Source organism: Malaclemys terrapin, chromosome 1 (assembly GCF_027887155.1).
Source record: "Malaclemys terrapin pileata isolate rMalTer1 chromosome 1, rMalTer1.hap1, whole genome shotgun sequence".
Lineage (NCBI taxonomy): Eukaryota > Metazoa > Chordata > Testudines > Emydidae > Malaclemys > Malaclemys terrapin.
Genome location: NC_071505.1, coordinates 178,221,821 through 178,242,565, shown reverse-complemented (window position 1 = coordinate 178,242,565; position 20,745 = coordinate 178,221,821). Strand labels below are relative to the sequence as shown.

At 37.8% G+C, this 20,745-nt stretch overlaps 1 protein-coding gene across 5 annotated transcripts in view; it reads right to left on the bottom strand.

Moving 5' to 3' along the window:
* Positions 1–20,745, bottom strand: part of USP25 (ubiquitin specific peptidase 25) — a 141,737-nt gene that overhangs the window by 45,259 nt on the left and 75,733 nt on the right. For all 5 annotated transcript variants that reach the window (XM_054047277.1, XM_054047286.1, XM_054047294.1 and 2 more), the window contains exons 6-13: positions 19,322–19,408; positions 12,993–13,130; positions 11,819–11,895; positions 10,486–10,559; positions 6,496–6,644; positions 3,658–3,785; positions 1,848–1,943; positions 1,409–1,570 (exon numbers count right to left, since the gene is read on the bottom strand). In XM_054047277.1, coding sequence (XP_053903252.1) covers positions 1,409–1,570; positions 1,848–1,943; positions 3,658–3,785; positions 6,496–6,644; positions 10,486–10,559; positions 11,819–11,895; positions 12,993–13,130; positions 19,322–19,408 — 911 coding nt within the window. The remainder of the gene's footprint in view (positions 1–1,408; positions 1,571–1,847; positions 1,944–3,657; positions 3,786–6,495; positions 6,645–10,485; positions 10,560–11,818; positions 11,896–12,992; positions 13,131–19,321; positions 19,409–20,745) is intronic.

Below are 20,745 nucleotides of genomic sequence, written 5' to 3'. Positions count from 1 at the left end.
AACCTCCCGAGGCATAATCCCAAGTAAACAGGTAAGTGTTTTGCTATGAAGGTTATCTGAGATCGACTGGCGTATATTGTCACATGGAGAACTCACGGAATACTTATAGCTAGCATTACGCTAATCTGCTTTGTGTTTTTAATTTTTAACATATGGGCCTAAAAGTCACAATACTCACATCTCACAAAATAAACTCAGTACACAGCACAATTTTAAACAGCAAAGCACTTTTTGTAGTGTAATTCAGGCAAACAGTGTTCTCTTGCTGGAGTCTGTCATCTGTTTTATTAATAGGAAGTTTCTATATTCATGATGATCACAGCAGTACCAGCAAAGCACTTCAGCGCTTTTTAAAAGAAAACTTTTGATCCATTTACTTCAGCAGGGATACTCACAAGTTACTCAAGTCTTTAGTTGCTTTGCTGGATTGGGACCTACTATCCCAATGAATCAGTTGGTATGAAAGCACCGATTCATTGTCACAGTGTTCATAGTGCCATGTTCGATCCCAATCTACAAATCTCTCAACTCCATTTACTTCAATGGGGTGGAAATAAGGGCAGAATTTGACCTCTGTCGGCATGGTATTTCAACTTACGTAAAACATTAAAGCAAAATCTTTGCGAATGAGTTTAACATGGTCAAACAGCAATTAAAGTAATGAAGCACAAGAAGAGCAGATAGCATATGATTGAGATTTAGAAATGCAGATCATTGCTGGATTAAAGCAACACTTGAAGCCATTCAACACATGCATGTGCAAAATTCTGCGATTCTGATCATATATTTTTCCAATGATGTATAAATTATAACCTATAAAATCTTGTACTCATTTTAGAATTGCAATTGTCACTCAAACTATTTATAACGATTCCGTTTTTTTAGGAAAGTTTCAGTTTTATAACTAGAATCAGACATCATATTAACAGAGAACAGATGAGCTCAGTGATACAATTTTGTGACAGTAAGATAAATTTTTCTTAGAAATAATTCACAACACATAGCAATATGGCTTCTTGTTTTAGTTTAAAATTGACAAATCTCCACCAAAACAAAATTAGAGAATAGGTTTTTATAAATACATAACAAAAATACTCCATATATAGATAGCATTTTTGTATTACTGAAAAATATTCATGAGGAGGAGCAGCAAATCCCAGAACTTCCCATGTTAGTTAGGAGCTCTGGCTTTTAAGAGGGCTCACTTTTACCATTATTGGACAAAAATAAATAAATATATATATATATATATTTTTTTAAAAGCACTCATCTCTGCCTCCTCCTGGTCCTTCCTCATACTGGAGACAAACTTCATTCCTTAAAAGTGATCCATAATTTGCCTAAAAATAAACACCTAAAACTAGAAATGCTAAACACAGAACACACACAAATGAGATCTCGTTTTTACCTTGGAATCGTCTGTGTTGTTACAGTACCACTAAGGGGAGCACTAGCATCAATATCATCAATCGGAGAAGTGCAGACAGGTTTACTTGATGCAAACTCCAATGCATACTGTAGGACATCTACCAGGGGAAATCGTTTAGGACCAGAACCATAGCTTAAATATCTGTTAACCATAGAAAAGTATAAATATCATGACACTCATACAAAATGGAATTTTTGGCAGACTACAAGTAAAATAAACCTGTTATAATAAAAATTCCATGCATTTAGTTATTTTGCTTAAATAAACATTCCACAGAAGTTGCAAGTGGAATGGAAAAAAGGTCTAAGAGAAACTTCGGAACGCTTATTTAAATATAAAAGACAATGAATTATTCTGCTCTGTACAGGTACAATTCAATGTCACTTGCCCTTATGTTTAGAAAAATTATCTATAGTACCGTTCTAATCTCTGCTGTAACACTGTGAGATACTCTTTAAGTCTTTTGATCTCATCCCGTTTAATTCTTGTAATTTCTCTGTTTTTGTGCATGTATCTGTGAAAACAAAATGGTAGACAAGGAGTCACCCGGCTGCATTTCAATACTGACACTGAACTCTATTAAACTGTCATACACATTCACTATCAAGAACTAAGTTTGAGTCACTAAAATCATTTTTCTTCCACTTACGATGCATTAAAAAACACGTATAACAGAAGAGACTAATTATAAGGCCATGTCTACACCACGGGCACTACAATAGCATAGCTTCAGTGTTGCAGCTATACTGCTGCAGCACTATAGTGTAGACACTTCCTACACGATCAGAAGGGTTTTTTCCATCGATGTAGTTAATTTAACTCTTTGAGCAATGGTAGCTAGGTCAACAGAACAATTCTTGCATCAGCCTAACCATGTGCTCACTGGAGGGGGTCCAGTTGGATTAACCACAGCATTCAAGAGTATGAATTTTTCACAGCCTTAAGAGCCTATATCCACCTAACTTAAGTGTAGACCAGGCCTAAGACATTTATATTTCTTTGTCCACTATTCATCAGAAGTATATTTTTAATTAATTTCATTTTGAGTTGAATTACTTCTACAAAATACAAGCTTATGCTAATCTTTGGCATCATATATGGCATTATAAAACTTTTCTGAAAGTCTAGATTCCCGAGCTCTAAAACTCGGTCAATACAACAAATACAAATATATCTTAACTACTTCTCAACATGCTTTTTGATAGTTACAAGAAGCATATTGTTAAGTTGTGTCCACACAGCAACTCTTCTGACTCGTAAAAATGGTCTGTCCTCACAAACACGATTGGTTTACACCACATCAGCAGCAGCTAACACCCTGCACTCTAAACTAGTATAGCACCTTTTTTTTTTTTGGCAGTGTGTACATAACCCTCAAGTGCCCCTATGTGGCTTAATAGTCTGTGCAGTAATGTATTCCATGTGCACGTCTTAAACACCAGGGAAAGAATATTTGTAACACTATGGGATAACACTGTTCAGATTAACCATTTAACTAACTAGTTATAAACTGGGTCAAAAGCTGTAGTATAGAGTGTTTCAGTAATATAAATAGCAGCATACTTCCAATTTTTGTCATTTACATGAACCTACTAAAATGATCATTACAAACCATTAACAATTCAGCTATTCTTTCTACAGTGTAACATTACAATGGGCTTAAATTGCAGCAAGGGAGGTTTAGGTTGGACATTTGGAAAAACTTCTGAACTATCAGGGTGGTTAAGCACTGGAATAAATTGCCTAGGGAGGTTGTGGAATCTCCATTACTGGAAATATTTAAGAGCGGGTTAGACAAACACCCATCAGGAATGGTCTAGATCAGTGGTGGGCAACCTGCGGCCCATCAGGGTAATCCGCTAGCAGGCCGCAAGACAGTGTTTACATTGACTGTCCACAGGCACGGCCGCCCGCAGCTCCCAGTGGCCATGGTTTGCCATTCCCGGCCAATGGGAGCTGCGGGAAATGTCAGCCAGTGGACAGTCAATGTAAACAAACTGCCTGGCAGCCCGCCAGCGGATTACCCTGAGGGACCGCAGGTTGCCCACCGCTGGTCTAGATAATTAGTCCTGCCACGAGTGCCAGGGACTGGACTAGATGACCTCTTGAGGTCCCTTCCAGTTCTAGGATCACCATGAGTTAACCCATCATAAGAAGAACTGGCAGTTTAACCAATTCCATGTGATTTAATCGCACTTTAAGATTCTGCTAAATACATTATAACGTACCTGTCCAGATATAAAATCGGAGGAAATTCTAATTTGTTGTGGATCTTCTCTGGCCTTCCCAAAGCCTGATTAAACTCAAATCTTGAGAGCTCAAAAGTTAAGACAGGAGGAAGTTCAGTGAACCAATGCTGAAGAAACAAACAAAAGAAGCACACAGTAAATTCTTTTCAACCATACTGCAACAATGCTTCCAACACTGTGGGTAAAAAAAACAACAACAAAAAAAACAAACAATGGATCAGTGGTCAACTTCGTATGGTTGCCCCACCTTTCATCTTTAGTTTAAAGAAGACTGATTGTTTCTATTCAAACTTTAGATCATTAGAGCCCAATTGTTACCAACAGGGCCTTTCATCTTTAGTTTAAAGAAGACTGATTGTTTCTATTCAAACTTTAGATCATTAGAGCCCAATTGTTACCAACAGGTTTACCCTGTGTGTTCAACCCAGGTAATCAAGAGTTCTCAGTATCTTTCACACCCCAGCAGTTCAGTACAGAATTAAAACCTGGCAGAAAGTCTGTCACTTTGAGAGTAGATATGGATCACCAGTGTTTGTAACCACATACGTTTAGTTACCTTCCAGGCTCTTATGGCTGCCAAGTTTTGTTTCCTTACATCACCAGTTGGGACAAATGGCAACCTGAGGTTTCTTTCTGAAGTGGTATATCCTTTGTTAAAGCTATGAGAAATTCAGCCTTCTGCAATACTTCCAACACCTTAAAGATTTGCTGGCTATTTCCAAAACAAATTACCGATATACTCATTTTAAATATTTAATACCTTCCATAGGAAATATGACTAATTTACTGTACATCTGATGTCATCTTAGATTGGTAATTGTGCAGCAATATTTTTCTTTGCTGGGACTTATATATTTTCTTTCTGGTTGTACCACTGTCAACAATTCTTTATTATATGCTGCATGACTGTTTTTGCTTCTGCCTTCATATAGAAATAGAAGCCAGGTTTATTAAAATACAGTGTCTAACTTTACAACATGTAAAGATGGGCAATCTAGAACAGCACATGGTCATTCTTCTCTGTTTTCTACAATTTGTCAACATTCATATAGTAGGTTCCAAAAACCACTGAACCCTGCAATTTGTATCTAACAGATTATAATTAACTGCTCCATTTCAATTGTGTGTGCACGCGCATGTGTGTGTATGCACAATTTTGATGGTGTCGTGTCCACCGTGTTCACAACATACAAAAACCACTGACTTTCATAAAAAAATTGTGCTTCATACTGCACTGAGATACATGAGCGAAGTCTTTCTTTGTGTGTTTGCTTCAGGAAAGGTGTTACAACTTCAGCATAAATTCAATTTTTTTACGATAAGGCTGTAGGGTATTTGTGCAGGTGACCATAATAAAACAAATAAAACAAATAGAAAATGTCATCTAAAAAAGCAGCACGAATGTGGGATCTGTAGGCAAACGTAAAACAAACAGCAGCTGACAGTAAAGGAATTCGTGAAGGAGAAATTTTAAAACTTTTGTTAGTATTAGCAAATTGGAAATTACAGCTACAAATTGGAGGATGTTTTTATTATGCTTTGTAATTAAAAGCAAATGTATATTTTGACATCACTTTAAAGGAAGTAACATTTTGTTATTGTAACATTTACACGAAAGGAAGGACATCTGAACTAAGGAGACAACACAATCCTTTTAGGAAGGATTTCACATTCTTGAGATAGGTGTGACAGGATAGTGAAAATACATAAACTGAGAGAATGTGGCTTAACCATTATGGGAGGATGCGAAAAAAGAATCATCTCATCCCTTTCTACTTTTGCATACATATTGTACATTTACATCCTAATTTATTCAAATAAAAAATAAATTTCTAAATAATCCAGCCCACCCCAAATAATGGAGTGTTGACTTCTTTTTTTTTTTTATTTTATTATTAAATCTTAGGTCAGAGTTAAGTTCTATTAACATATTACAAACAGGCTAGTCCCAGACTAGATAGATACGCAGTTATTATGTAGGGTGTTAGACTCTTCTGAAGGGGATAAGTTGTCAAAAGAAAAAAATGCAATTATACCTGGCAAAATCCACCATTCTATAATTGTACTATGAACAACATTGTACATATATATCACCTGTACGTTAAATTCAGACCAAAATTGTTACCTGCAAAATGCCAGTTCATTAGGTCATGCAGGAGCTTAAAATCTGCAGAAGCAAATAGTAAGGCACCCAAATTCACTGCCTAATTAGTCAGAAGGAACCCAGCACAGCTTAGCCTGTGTGTGCTCTCTAGGACACAATGGTTCAATATGCAAATGAGGATCGAGTCAACCATGACAGTGAGGGGTTATGCAAATGAGCATTGTTACAGCCTGTGCCACCTTCACCACTATGTCTACCCAGGCAACTGTGTTCAAGCAAAAGCAGGGCAGCCCATGCAAAAAAATAGTCATGTGACTCTCAATACCCTCACAGAAAGAATAAGGTGGACCCATAACTCAGCAGTGGGACATCTCCAGTCACACCGGAGACACAATGCTCACTCAGGGCTGCACTAGGTAAGCAGACTCAGCAGTTTTTTTACATCAGCGTACACTTCTCTAGAGCCCGATGCTGAATTGACTCCTTTTATTAATCTGTCAGGTGAGCAGTAGCCATTTGCACCCCTTACACACACAATGCATACTACAAAGGCATGATTTAGGATAGGCTTACGCCACTACAGCAGCAGCCTGCGTGATCACCAGTACAGTGCTGTGTGGGGATCTGCACTCTTGGTTAATAATCTTGCTTTTTATTTACATCATCATAAAGAGGCACTATTAGCCCCTACAGGAACCAAACATGTAACTCACCTCCTGGCCAGACTTTCCAGAATTTTCTGAATGTAAAGATTCAATCTCCCCTTCAATCATGGCAGCTTCTAGGCACTCATGAAGATCTTTAAAGCCATTAACCTGGAGTGGGTACTGGCCGAACATTTCTGTGTTTTCAAATTTCTTACCTTGGCAGGAGAGAGGTATTAACAATTAAGATTTTATGCATAAACATTTATCATTTAAGCTTCTAGTCAGTCATGTGTTAGAATCAGAGAATCAAAAACATATGGCTGGAAGGGACCTTGAGAGGTCATCAAGTCCAGCCTCCTGTGCTGAGGCAGGACCAAGTAAACCTAGACCCTCCCTGACAGGTGTTTGCCTAACTTGTTAAAAACCTCCTATGACAAGGAGTCCACACACTCCCTTGAAGGACTATTCCAGAGCTTAACCACCCTTACAGTTAGAAAGTTTTTCCTAATACCTCACCTAAATCTCCTTTGCTGCAGGGTAAGCCCATTACTTTTTTGTCTTCCCTTCAGTAAACATGGAGAACAACTGATCACCGTCCTCTTTATTGCATCCTTTAACATATTTGTAAAATGGTATGAGGGTCTCCCTCAGTCCTCTTTTCAGAAGACTAAACAAGCCCAGCTTTTTAAATCTTTCTTCTTAGGTCAGATTTTCTAAACCGATCATCATTTTTGTTGCTCCCCTCTGGACTCTCCCCAATTTGTCCACATTGTTCCTAAAGTTTGGCACCCAGAACTAGAGACTGCTGAGACCTTGCCAGCACTGAGGAGAGCAGCACAATTACCCCCTGCATCTTACATATAATATTTCTGTTAATATACCCCAGAATTATATTAGTCTTGTTTGCAGCTGCACCACATTGACGACTCATATTCAACTTGTCATCTGCTAGATACTTTTCAGCAGCACTACTGCCTAGCCAGTTATTCTCCAATTTGTAGTTGTGCATTTGATTTCTCTTTCCTAAGTGAAGTACTTTTCACTTCTCTTTATTGAATTTCATCTTGCTGACTGCAGACCAACTGTCTAATTTTTCAAGATCATTTTGAATTCTAATCCTGTTCTCCAAAGTGCCTGCAACCCCTCCCAGCTTGGCGTCATTTGCAAACAATGCATCCCTGTATTCATACCCAACACGCCATTGTCATAGTCTTTGTACAAAATATGCCTTGTAAACTATCATTTGAAAACTAATAGCTTGGTGGTCAATAATATCATGCTGAAATACATGTAGCAACATTATATGTAAGTTATGAACATAAGCGGAAGTTATGACAAATGTGTTTACCAAACACGTCTGGGGACTGGGTAAACCAGTTTCTTGAAGACAAAAGACATGCTGACGCATCTAGCCAAGGGTCAAAGTTGATTGGCAATAACTGGTCAAATGGCCATTCTTTGGCAGCGAAAGGGGGCAGAAATAGATTGATTTTCATTTTAACAAACACCACAGAACCTCTTTCACCATGAGACCCCAAGTCTCCATCCTCATAGCTTGAAGGAACTTTATCTAGGGGTAACCCTCATGGAAACGCATTTCAAAGGGTGACGGGACTATAAAAGGGAGAGGCAAAAACACCCTAAGTATCCTATCTCTATCTCACTATTTCATGTGAGAAGACAGAAAAAACAGCCTTTGTATTTTGGGAGGGGTTCTGACCTGTTGCAGGAAACATTTGGTAAGAATGTCACCTTGAACACTCCAGTTTGTTAAATTTTAGTTACTCTGAAGTGTTTTATCTTTATTTCTCTTGCAACCATTTCTGACTTTAATACCTTATACTTGTACCCACTTAAAAATCTCTCTTTGTAGTTAAATAAACTTGTTTTATTCTTTAAAATCAAAGGTAATCCAGTTTTGTGTTTAAACTGAATTGTCTGGTAACTCCAACAAAAGTAGTAAACTGTTGTTCACTGACCTCTTACAGGGGCAATGGACCTCTAATAACTGGAGAGGGCTGGATACTGGAGAACACCCATTTGGGATAGGGGGGAGAGGTATCTGCAATTGGGAATGTGTTGGGGTCACCCGGCAAATGGTAATCAAGGCTGGTGAAAGACAATGTGTGACAGAAGTCACTGGCAGGCTGCAGCTATACACACACACACTCAGTGTGACCTGCATGCTCTCTGGCTGTTTGTAAGGGGCCCAGTTTGGGAGTTACAGCAGCAAAGCACTGTGAGGCACCCAAGGCTGAAGGACAGGTGGTGACAACCCCTCACTGTCTGGATTGCACCCTAGAATGTGATATGCCTATAAAAATTTGCACTACTCCCCACTCCATTACCCAAGTCATTAATGAAAATGCTGAACAGTATCAGACCCAGGACTGACCCCCTGTGGGACTCCATTAGATACAAACTCCCAGTTTGACAGCAAGCAGTTGATAACTACTCTTTGAATATGGTCTTTCAACCAGTTATGCACCCAACTTGTAATTCATCTAAAACATGTTTCCCTAGTTTGTTTATGAGAATGTCATGTAAGACTGGGTCAAGAGCCTTACTAAAATCAAGATATCACATCTACTGTTTTCCTCCTATCCACTAGAGGCCAGTAAACCTGTCAGAGAAAGAAATTAGGTTGGTTTGGCATGATTTGTTCTTGACAAATACATGCTGGCTATTCCTTATAACCCTATTATTCTCTATGTGCTTAGAAACTGATTGTTTAATAATTTGTTCCAGTATCTTTCCAGGTTTCAAAGTTAGGCTGACTGGTGCATAATTCATCAAGTCTTCCTTAAAAGGGGAAACAAAGATAGGTACTATGTTCGCTTGTTCCAGATTATATACTAATCAATTAGATGCATGAAAATAAATTACTTTGGAGGGGAAATGATTTGGATGAAATATTCAAATGACTGACTATTTTGCTCCTCAACCACTAAAATCTACTAAATATGAATAAAGAATGAAGCAGAGAGAGGCACAGGAGGGAAGATGTTCCAGGTAAAGACAGAATTGGAAGTCACTTGAAATTTGGTTGAAGTGATTTCTGTAGAAGTGGAGCATCATAATCTTCAAAGTATTACAAATTTTAAACTGTTACACATTCCATAGAGAGAACAAGCTCACTTGCAAACACATGCTGGAACAGGATTTTCTGTAGCCTAGTAGGAAATATTTGCCAGTTCTCAGGAGTGTTTACACTCAACTCTACCTAAATTGTGCTGCTCTGAACACACATTCAACTCTATTGGAAATTATCGAATCTTCCTAACATTAGTAATAAATAAATAAATAACCACTATCCACGTCCTTGCTTTTTCTAGGAAAAAAATGGTCACATTGGGGTCAATGTTCCTTCTCATTTTTCCCATGCATGTGCAGAACAAATTTTGTTATGTCGCCAATATGGAGGTGATGTGTGGTGGGAGTGGGGCCGAGGGGTTCGGTGTGTGGAAGGGGGCTCAGGGCTGGGGCAGAGGGTTGGGGTACAGAGTGGTGAGGGCTCCAGCTGTGAGTGCGGGCTCTGGGATGGGGCCGGGAATGAGGGGTTTGGACTGCAGGCTGCCCCGGGGCCAGGGCAGAGAGAGAGAGAATTCCCCCCAGCCCTCTCTCCCCGCAGCAGCCAGGGGAGAGATGCCTCTTCCCGGCAGCTCCAAGGCAGGGGCAAAGGCGCCCCCTCCCTGGCCGCACCAGCTCTGGGGCTGGGGGAGAGCGTCTTTCCCCATCTCTGCCCAGCTGCGACACCTCCAGGGCTGAGGCAGAGGAGAGGCGCCTCTCCCTGCCACAGTAGATCTGGGCCTGGAGGAGAGATGCCTCTCCCCACCGCAGCTCTGAGTGCTTGCGCACCCCTTGATAGGCTGCTCCAGGGCCATGCAGCTGCGTGGCTTATAGGAAACTTAGGTTATGGTACATATTTTAAAGAGGTAAAGTGGAGTAAGGTATCATTTAGAAATGTGTGCAATTATACAGTTCATTTAACTAGACATATGTTTAAAAATTTATCAACTGACATCATTTCTAGTTCAAGTACAATAATATGCATACCTTCAAGCACACCCACTGCTAGAAATCGTCCATAAAACAACTCTACCATTGGGTTCTTTGGCTTTTCTCCATCCCTAAAAACATGAAATATGCAACTGTAAGACCAAAAACAACAGCCACATAAACCAACAGTTACAAAAGAAAGAAGCATTTGCATTTATTATGTAAATCTATATAGTGGCATAGTTCATTTTTAATTATTGTAAATGTCACGTTTTGTACTTTCATCTGTTCATGGTAATCTAAGGATTTATGTATTCACAATGGTGAAGTGTATTTACAAAGTAAGTAAATGTATTTTATTCTGGCAAGTTCCACGCATATCCAAACTCAGAAGTGAAGTCAATTCACAAGATTGCTTGTAAACATACATAACCATGTAAGAGAGAGTTCCCGCCACCCTCCTAAAAAATTTAAATTGTTCAAAAAATGTACAGATATTCAGTGACACAGTGAATAGTTAGCTTTTGAGAGAAGAAATTGGAAAAAGTTTTGGAAGTATTTAAACTAGTGTATTTAAAAACAAATTTTCTTTAAAGGCAAAAGCCAACTGACTGGCCAGGATGCATTTTAGTTCTTTAATATTTTGCTATTTTCATACCAAGTTCCCTATGTTTCCTAAGATGAAGAAGATAAGATCGCAAAATAAAACAAAAACTTACTCACAGTACCTAGAAAGAAACATATTTCCATTTAGAAAAATCAACTTTTTACTGAAGTACAATAAGATGTTATCATCTGTCCCAGCAACAAAATATATAGGTTTTGAGGGAGAGGAATAATACGAACAAGAAAACAAATATACCCTAAAGTTAAGGTCAGATCCAACTGTCACTGAATTCAACAGAAGTCTTTTCATCAGGAATTGGACTGGACCATTACAGTAGTTAAAACAAGAAAATTCTCGACATTCAGTGTCCACTAATTCTTTTTAATCAATCCTAAAAATTTACAATCAACAAAATAGACAATTTGCATCTATGCCTGAAAGATGAAAAAAAATGTCCAGTGCAAAGATGAACAATGCCTATGAACAGGATTAGATAAAAAATGATAAAAATTACTGAGCCATAACTACCTTACAACTTACACCACTGCTACCACTAGTAGAGCTGCACTTCTTATATATTATAAGGCCTATTTTTTCCAGTGTAGACAGGATCCAAGTTATCTCCTTTTTTAAAATTTCATTTTCATAATATGGGCCATTGGTTGATGGAAAGGACAGAGGAGTCAGTTGTCTTTTAAAAATCAGTTTAAATGTTCTTTAGGATAGGAAATTAGATGAAGATGTATATGAATATATATTTTTACATATCAAAAAAACCCTTACCTCTCCTCTTCAGCTTTAATTTGGAAGGCATCTTCTAACCAATCTAATAGTTTATGAGTGAATTCACTCACATCTTGCTGTTAAGAAAACAAACAATGATTAATACATATTTATGTGTATTCTTGAACACTATTAAGTGCAGGACAGTGGCTTCCGCACTTACAAGAACTCCAAAATCTAAGTGTTTCAAGGCCATGCTACAATGGTTTTCCAATCCTGGCTCTTAGAACGTGTTGTGTTCCTCAATAGTTAGTACTATCCAGACATCCCTAATACTTCGGCAGATCTCATGCACCCCAGTACTGCAATACATGCCTAAGTCCTTTGGTATATGACGTGGCGATTGATGCTATCCACATGGAATGCTGAACTCAGTGTATTGTAAGCAAATGATTTAGCCACCTAAGTCCATATGGATAAAACGACAGATTTAAGTAGAAACAACTACTTGGAAACAGTAAAATTTAACAGCTATGATTTAGAACAAAATAAAAGTACCAAAACTCCCCAAATGAATAAATATCTAGCCTCTTCCCCTCATCTGGGGATCCAACATGCCAAGATTAATAACTGAGATGTGCTGTAGAGCCCTGCACGGCACTAGTGTAGACCCCTGCAGTGGGACCAGGATCCTACCAGTCCCGCAGGACCCACTGCCATAATAGCAGGAGCGGGTATTGTGGGATGGGATGGGAGTGGGACTAAAAATAGTCCCGTTCAGGGCTCTAATGTGCCCCCCATGAGTAAGACTCTGACAAAGACTACTAACTCCATTTAACTTCTGGTTCTTACATGTTAGGCTGGAATGCAAGAGCATGGATCTGGTAAAACTCTTTGTAAAGTAATAGTTAACACTGCTTTGAAGTTGTTGTTTTTTTGTTTGGGTGTGGGAGGGGAGGGTTAATTTAAAAGCATGGATTATGTTAGGCATACTCAGCCACAAGCCTCCTTCCATTTGGAAATGGATTTAGACCTTGTGTCTGAAAACAGTACTCCAATGAGATCATACAACATTGCACGTGGACAACAATCACGTGAATAAAAGAGAATTAGAAATCTTATTGTCACCAAATATGAACATAGTATATTTTGTTTTTTATGTAGGTTAAATATTTGCTACTGTTCAGAGACCATAAGGAGATCCAATTTAAAATATAAATATTCTAAATGTTACCTGCTGAGAATCATTTGATTTGAATGCATCTTTAAGAATTTCAACTGCTCTAGATGGATCAACGTATTTTCTCTTTGAACCAACGAGAAGTGCAAACAGATACCTCAACTCACGCATGAAAGGCAAATTCCTATGTTCCTGTATTTAAAATAAATAAATAAATATTCAACAATTTTCCATGAAGTACTTTATCAGTTTTGTAACTATAAAGATAGTTTATAAACTGGGAGCATATTACACACACATATTACTAATATTCAGTCTGCTACCATATAAGTTGTAAACTTAACATGAGCAATGCATGAGTGTGACCACATGGTTTTTGTTTGACTTGTGCTATGTTACGTGAAATGTGGACCCCCCACCCCCAAAAAAATGCAGTCAAACTTGAGTAGTGAAATTTAGCTTTTAAGCTCTTGTCTACACTATGAATTTATGTCAGTATGACTATGTCACTCAGAGGTGCGGAATATTCATACCCGAGTGATGCAGTTACAACTGACCGAACTCCTGGTATAGACAGTGCTATGTCAACAGGAGGGCTTCTCTTGTTGACATAGCTACTGCTTTTCAGAGAGTTGGAGAAGCTCTCACATCAGCGTAGGTAGCGTCTTCACTAAGCGCTACAGTGGTGCAACTGTGCCACTGCAGCACTGTAAATGTAGACAAGCCCTTAGAAACTAGACTCTAATGGTTATTTAGCCTTCAGACATCAGGCATAGCTGAACAGTTTAAGTGGTGGAAGCATGGGGTTGCGTTTAATACTATAAATGGGCTTGCAGAATTTGATTTTGATTTTTTTTTTTGTAACTGACCGATCAATTTTTTGTTTAAGAATTTTTATCAATTTACATTTTTTAACAGTTGCGGGAAATTATATTATAATTAACCAATTATTTAATGACCGATGTTGAGATTCAATTGTTAAACCTTTATACACTGTTAAAGAACAAGCTGTCAACACTGTCAAAATATACAAAATAAATATCCTTAAATCAACAAATCATACCTATTTTTACTGTTCATTTGCTAGTCCATGTGTAACAAACCTAATTCAAAAGTCTAAATATCTGGTTTTCAAGTTTGGGTGCGTATGAAGAAATCAATGTTTACTGAGAATTACCAATAAAACTGTAATCCTTCCATGACTAACTATAAGATGATACTCTCAGTTTACAATTAACACCAGGAAAAAAAAAGTATACTATCTAATGATCTTTCAGTTCAATAGCATTTCATTTTATAAAGTGAACTTCTACATGAGATCAACTGTAATCCATGATTGCCTGAATATTAACTATTCCTGTACTACCATTTCCTAACTATACTATTTACTTTACACTGCAATTAAAAAGTATGTTGGCCAACTGAGGATGGGGTGTGATGACAATATAATTGCCTAGAAATATTTAGTGCGTAGGCACACTAAGTAGGGGGAGGAATTGTTTAGAGTGGGTCCAAGAAGAGAAAAACAAGAATAATTAGATGAAATTTAAGAAAAAGAAGTAAAACTGATAAATCTTACTGTTGGAAGATTAAGTTATCAGTCTGTAAAAGCTTCCCAAAGAAAGCAGAAACCCCATCACTAGACATATTTAAAACTAAACTTCAAAAACCCTAGGAAACAAAGCTGGAACAAGCTTATATCGGTTCTACTCAGATTTTTAGCTTATCTGCTTCTGATGAACTCACTGTTTCAGCAAACTCCCTGGAATACGTGTGCTTTAGGTGGGCCATAAATTTGCAAAGATGGCGTGCATCATTATTGCTTCCCTTGATGGAATTAGGAGCAAGCTCCCCTACATAATGACCTGCTCTATCTCCTCTAATCCTATTAAAAATACCTGTACGGTAATATGTAGTTCTCTCTCTAATTTCAGGAGAGAAACAAAAATAATAGGTAGGCTAAAAAAGGGTAGGCTAGAAATAGGCTAAAAACTGCAAAAATCAAGTGAATTGAAATGTAAAGGTTTAATTTATCCCAGGTACTGTATGACGCTAGCCACACCTCTCTGGCTTCTGAAAGGACAGCTAATACTGCTCATGAATGATGCTCATTAGTTAGGAAAGACAGAAAGACTACTTATTCCAAATATAAATTAAATGTACCAACACCCTAACATGGTATAGATGTCAAGCGGGCTAGTCAAACTGGTACTGATTGCTCTGTAACAAACAATTGCATAGTCTAATCAAACAAACAATGGACTTGTTTAGGCAGTTCTAGGGAATGCTACCTGGTACATTTAAGAGCAATGTGTATAAAATGGTGTCAAACAATTTTTAAAGTAGGAATAATAATTGTGAATATATTCTGCATGCATGTTAAATACTTTTCATATTCATACAAGCCTCCAGAAAGATTTACCTGCTCTTCCAGCCTACTTCACAAAAAGTCAAAAAGAGTAAATGTTCATAGAATCTTCATTTAATCTAATACACTCTTCTTTCCAATGTTAATAAAAATAATGTTTTTTAAAGTTTTAAAACTGGCTTTTTAAATTTAAATCAGATTTTTATTTAGGTGTTCCTAGCTCTTTAATTTTCTCCCATTTTAGAGTCTTAAATTATTCAGGTACATAGAATTTCAGATTTTACACAGCAGTATTCCACTACAGGAAATTTCAGTTTTAATGTTCATCTTTTCATAGTTTGTATCTTAGACTACATTGCATGTAGTATCTTCCAGGAAAGCATTGGGTAGGAGGAGGGTGGTGCTGTTTTAAAATTCTGACAATGTTCTGAAGAGTTTTAGGCCTAACTGAAGTGCTCATCTCATTCCTACTTTTGACTTGTTAGGGGTACTCATGCAGACAGCAGTCCTGTGTCATACAATATCACAGATGCCAATTCTGCAGAGACTTAGGCACATGTTTAACTTTAGCCAAAGGGAATAGCCCCATTGGCTTTAAGAGGAATTCTCAGTGCATAAGCCTGTGCAGAATCGGGGACAAATTGTAAACTCTTTGAGGCAGAAACCATCTTTTCATAATGTTTGTGAACACAGGGACGAGAACTTCTAGGAACTACCATGATACAAATAATTAGCAATACCTGACCAATCACAAGCTAGAATCTTCTAGCAAATATTGTACAGTTCAAAATACTTTAAATACAGGCCCACAAACATTTTTTGCATTAGGACAAAGTACAACAGTGAATGTCTATAAGACAAAGCTCATTTAGCACAGTATAAACTAAATTTTAATGAGTTTGTGTCTACAACCAAAAGAGAATTGTGTTTAGGAAAAAACTATTTGGAAAGAATTTATAGAAAAAATAATTTATATATTTTTATGTGTATAGCAATTTGTAAAATTCAAATAATTTACCCTGCCAGTAGTTATGTTGAAATAAATTAGTTTAAAAAAAAAACAACTGTATTTATAATGTAGTGCATTATAAATTAGATTAAAACTGAACTATGACAAATTTTCAAGTTATGCTAAGGCTTTTATAATAGATTAAAATCTACTATTTAAATTACTCCAGTGTGCTTCTTTCTACCATTGTGCACTTGAAAATGAGTATTTTATGTAAATATGACCATCAATACCACTACCTTCTTTGTTTTAGTTTCAAATTCAAATATGTGCTCACAAAAATACGGATTTAACATTACTACGTCGGCTCCCTCATAATCTGTAATACTATGCCCTACTCTACAGGCCAAAATATGGTAGCATGTGGTCACAGTAGCCTATGTGGTCTCCCAAAGTTACACCAGCAATAAAAAGTTATAATGCATATCTCCTTGACTATGAGTAAGTGGCCCGGAGCCAACCCATTTCTTAGTGTGGTTCTATCAGATTTGTTTGCTGAACTGAGTGATATCAGTTAAATACATGGATGACGACAGTGTTGAAGAAATACTTCATTGCTGCAGCAAATCATACTGTCTATGGTGCACATTAGCACAAACTTTCCTTTATGTACTACAGATCTTGCACCAGTGAGAAGAGTTGAAAACAAAAGTTTAAGTAACTTACCCAAGCACACCCACCAACAGACACACAAAAGCAAAGCCAAAGTTAAAATGAGGAGTTCCCGGCATCCAACCCTACTCTCAATCCATCAGAGCATGAAGACACATAAAACAAAGATCTTGAAAATTTGTGGTAAGTAAGGCCTTGTCTGCACTAGGGAAAAAAATGCTGCATTCTTAACTCATGTTAGCTAACACAAGATACAATCCTAATGAAGATAAACAGTTCACCTCAACAGCTAGCCAATGTTAAAACTATACCGTGCCTTATTTCACTACGATTTTATCTTGCCTTAGGCCAGGTGTACACTTACTAGCTTACACGGCACAGCTATACCGATACAGCTGTGCTGCTGTAAAAGCGCTCGTGTAGTCGCGTTATGCCGATGGGAGAGAGCTGTCCTGTCGACATAATAAAACGAGCTCAACAATCAGTGGTAGCTATGTCGACAGGAGAGAGTCTCCTACTGACATAGCACTGAACACAAGTGCTTATGCCGACAAAAATTCTGTTGCTCAGGGGGGTATTTTTTCACACCCTTAAATGACAAAAATTTTGCTGACATAAGTGCTAGTATAGACATAGCTAACATGACTTAAGAAAACACCTTTTTCCTACTGAAGATGCATCCTAACAGCAAGGGTCTTTGCTCTGATATTTGTCCAAGTGCTAACCAGTAATTTTTCTGAATTCTCCCTGCAGTTTCAGTTGGATATGGTGCCTTCACTTCATATCAAATTATTGCATTGCTATGAGAACAAGAAGCATTTCAACACAGAGGTGGCCGCTTTCCAGTGGTAAAGAAATGCATCTACATCAATTTATATTATTCGTTCCCCTCAGGATGGAAGGTGGTCTATAAAACAAAAGTTATCATTAAACATAGAAGGAAAATATAGACCCTTACTAAGGATTCTTGCTCTCACCAATCCTATCTGAATCTCCAATATACCAGCTGCCAAGATGCCTACAATCAAGCCCATATGTTTGGCTGACGTGCTATTCCATGCATCATTAGTCTGACAAAGCCTGAGATAGTCACAGCGTCTACAAGATAGTATGTTTGGAAATGGAATCTGTATAATATCGCAAGTGCCAACCCCGTGTAGGAGATGATTCTTCAATAGCAACATCTGAAGCTCATTTACTTGATGCCACGTAATGAGCCAACTGTATTTTAAGTGCTAGAAAACCAAGACAAGGAACTCAAGAGTATGTGTAGTTGCCACTAAGACAGGTAACGTAACTAATGTTGAGATGCTAGACAGAGATCAGTGGGTAATGTGCAAAGAAAAATATTTTAGGACAGCTATTTGGCTATGGAAAGCTATGATGCAATCAAATCTCTTTCAATTAATAGAATACATTGTCCCCTTACCATGCCTTAATAAGTTCCTACTACAGCCTACATGGTACCAGTTGCACACCATCTTGTGGTCTTACTCAAATGACTCAGACGCCGTGACCTATAGTTCCCCAACCTCTGAAAATTAGGCCATGAACATCTCCAGGCTTCACTTGTTCCCGTCTGACATCACTGTAGAATCTGAGCATCCCAAGTACCTATGAATTTATCCTCTCAAACACACCCAAAAGCAAGGAAGTTATTATCCCTATTTTGTCACACTGTGGACTAAGTCACAGAGAGATTAAGTAATTCACACAGGAAGTCTGAGGTAAGCTAATAATTCAATCCTGAGTCCCTTCTAGAGCCATTGGCACAAAACCAACCTTCCTCCCAATTATTTTGTGAGAGGATGAGTCAGTTAATAGTACAGTACTTAATTTCAAAAGGAGGATTTGTGGGTAATTAACATCTGTGAAAATCAGGCCCAATATTAAACAGAGTGTGGGGCCAGGTCTAAGCTACAAACTGTTGCTGGCATAGCTATATTAGTTAGGGGGTGTGATTAGACGTGATTAGTGACCTACACAGCTGTGCTGGCAAAAGCCCCTAGTGTAGATGCAGTTATATGGGCAAAACTGCTTTTGCCAGTCCAGCTTATTTTGCATGGGGTGGTGGAATTAAGTTGTAACAACAAAAGTGAAATTTTGCTACTATAAGCTGCATCCATACTGGAAGTGTTTTGCTAGTATAGTATGCCTGTATAACTATGCCATCAAAGCCTTCCAAGTGTAGCAAAATCCAGATCTCCTAACCCCAGCCCTATATTCTACCATGAACTTGCAATGCCTCCAATCTCTCCTTCCTACAAAGCACAAAGTAAATATTTTTAGTGCCTTTGAAATTATTAACAACTAGAAGTCACACACAGTATGAAACTGAGTTACTACAGAAATGCCAGTGGGTTAGTCACTAGAAACTTATGTTTCTAATTTTACCTTTTGGTTTCGGGGCAAATCTTGAGCACTTGCAGGTGGATTGTAGTTCAAAACTAGTCTTCGAAACTCCAGCAGGTTAAACAATGACTGAAAAATTAAAAAAGAAATATTCAAATGCTTTTGCAGGGAAAAACAAAATCTTTCAAATGTGTCTTAGCAAAATAAATTCATTGTTAGAAACATGCCATTCTGAAGTTCTTTTTACACAAGTATTGTTATTTAGATTGAAAACGTTGTTTGCCATGTTTACAGTAGAGAGAAAATGTGTACTGACAAAATGGCATAGTTTAAAAAAAGTCATTTGTATGTGATTTCTTAAGATTTATATAAATCTCAGAAATCACATACAAATTACTTATATAAAGTTTTTTTATTATAACTTAAGATGGCAGTAAAATAAGATTTCCTTTTTATAATTCAGATTTAAGGTGGCATTATTTTCAAAACAAGAAAACTGAAGTTCTAAAGAAACTCCTACTCTCTTTACCAAAGACATTACGCTTACAAACTTACAGAAATTACTCCATGAAGATATGGTTTCATCTCTTATATTTCATAAGAATCTAAGATATTCATATGTCCCCCATCACCACAGTATCTGTACACCTCAATCTTTCATGTGCATATCCTCACAACACCCCTGTGAGGCAGGAAAGTACTAGTATCCACAATTTACAAATGGGGATCTCAGGCACAGAGTGATGAAGGGTATGTCTACTGAGGGGGAGGAAGGAAGGAAGGAAGGAAGGAAGAGGGAGGGAGAAGAGACCTTTGGCAGTAAGTTTCAAAAGTGGGAACGTCTACAGTGCTATTTTTAACCCCACAACAAGCCCAAATCAGTTGACCCAAGCTCTAAGAGACTTTTTTCCCCCGTTTCACTATACACATACTCTCAGTGACTTGTCCAACATCTCACACTGTGGTGGAGCTAGGAATTAAACTGACGGCTCCCAAATCAAGTGAGCTGCTATAACTTGAGCTAAAGCTCCCTAAAGAGCTACGGCTTCCTAGGGAAAGATTCTGCTACTCTTACTCACAGTCCTATTCATTTCAGTAGGACTGCTTGTGGAATAAGGAACTACTAAATATAAGTAAGAGTGGCAGATTCTGGACGCTGGTAAGTTAAAGTTGACCTGCAAGAAGGGGGCAATGATGGGGAGTTCTTGTGCCCTTTGTTTCTTCATGATCTATAAAGAATCCCGTAAACGTTGGATGTTTCTGCTGGTATTTTACTTAATTACTTTAGAAAGTCATATTGTCTACCCAACAAGCATCTGAGATAATGCACTGGTTCCACATGGGGTAGGCGACCTAAAACTGTATGGGACACTGAGAATTAGTAGGATATCACATCACAGAGCAAGGAAGTGAAACCTGATTGCGATGGCACTTTATTCTTATTCGGATCATTTAAAACTCTTGAG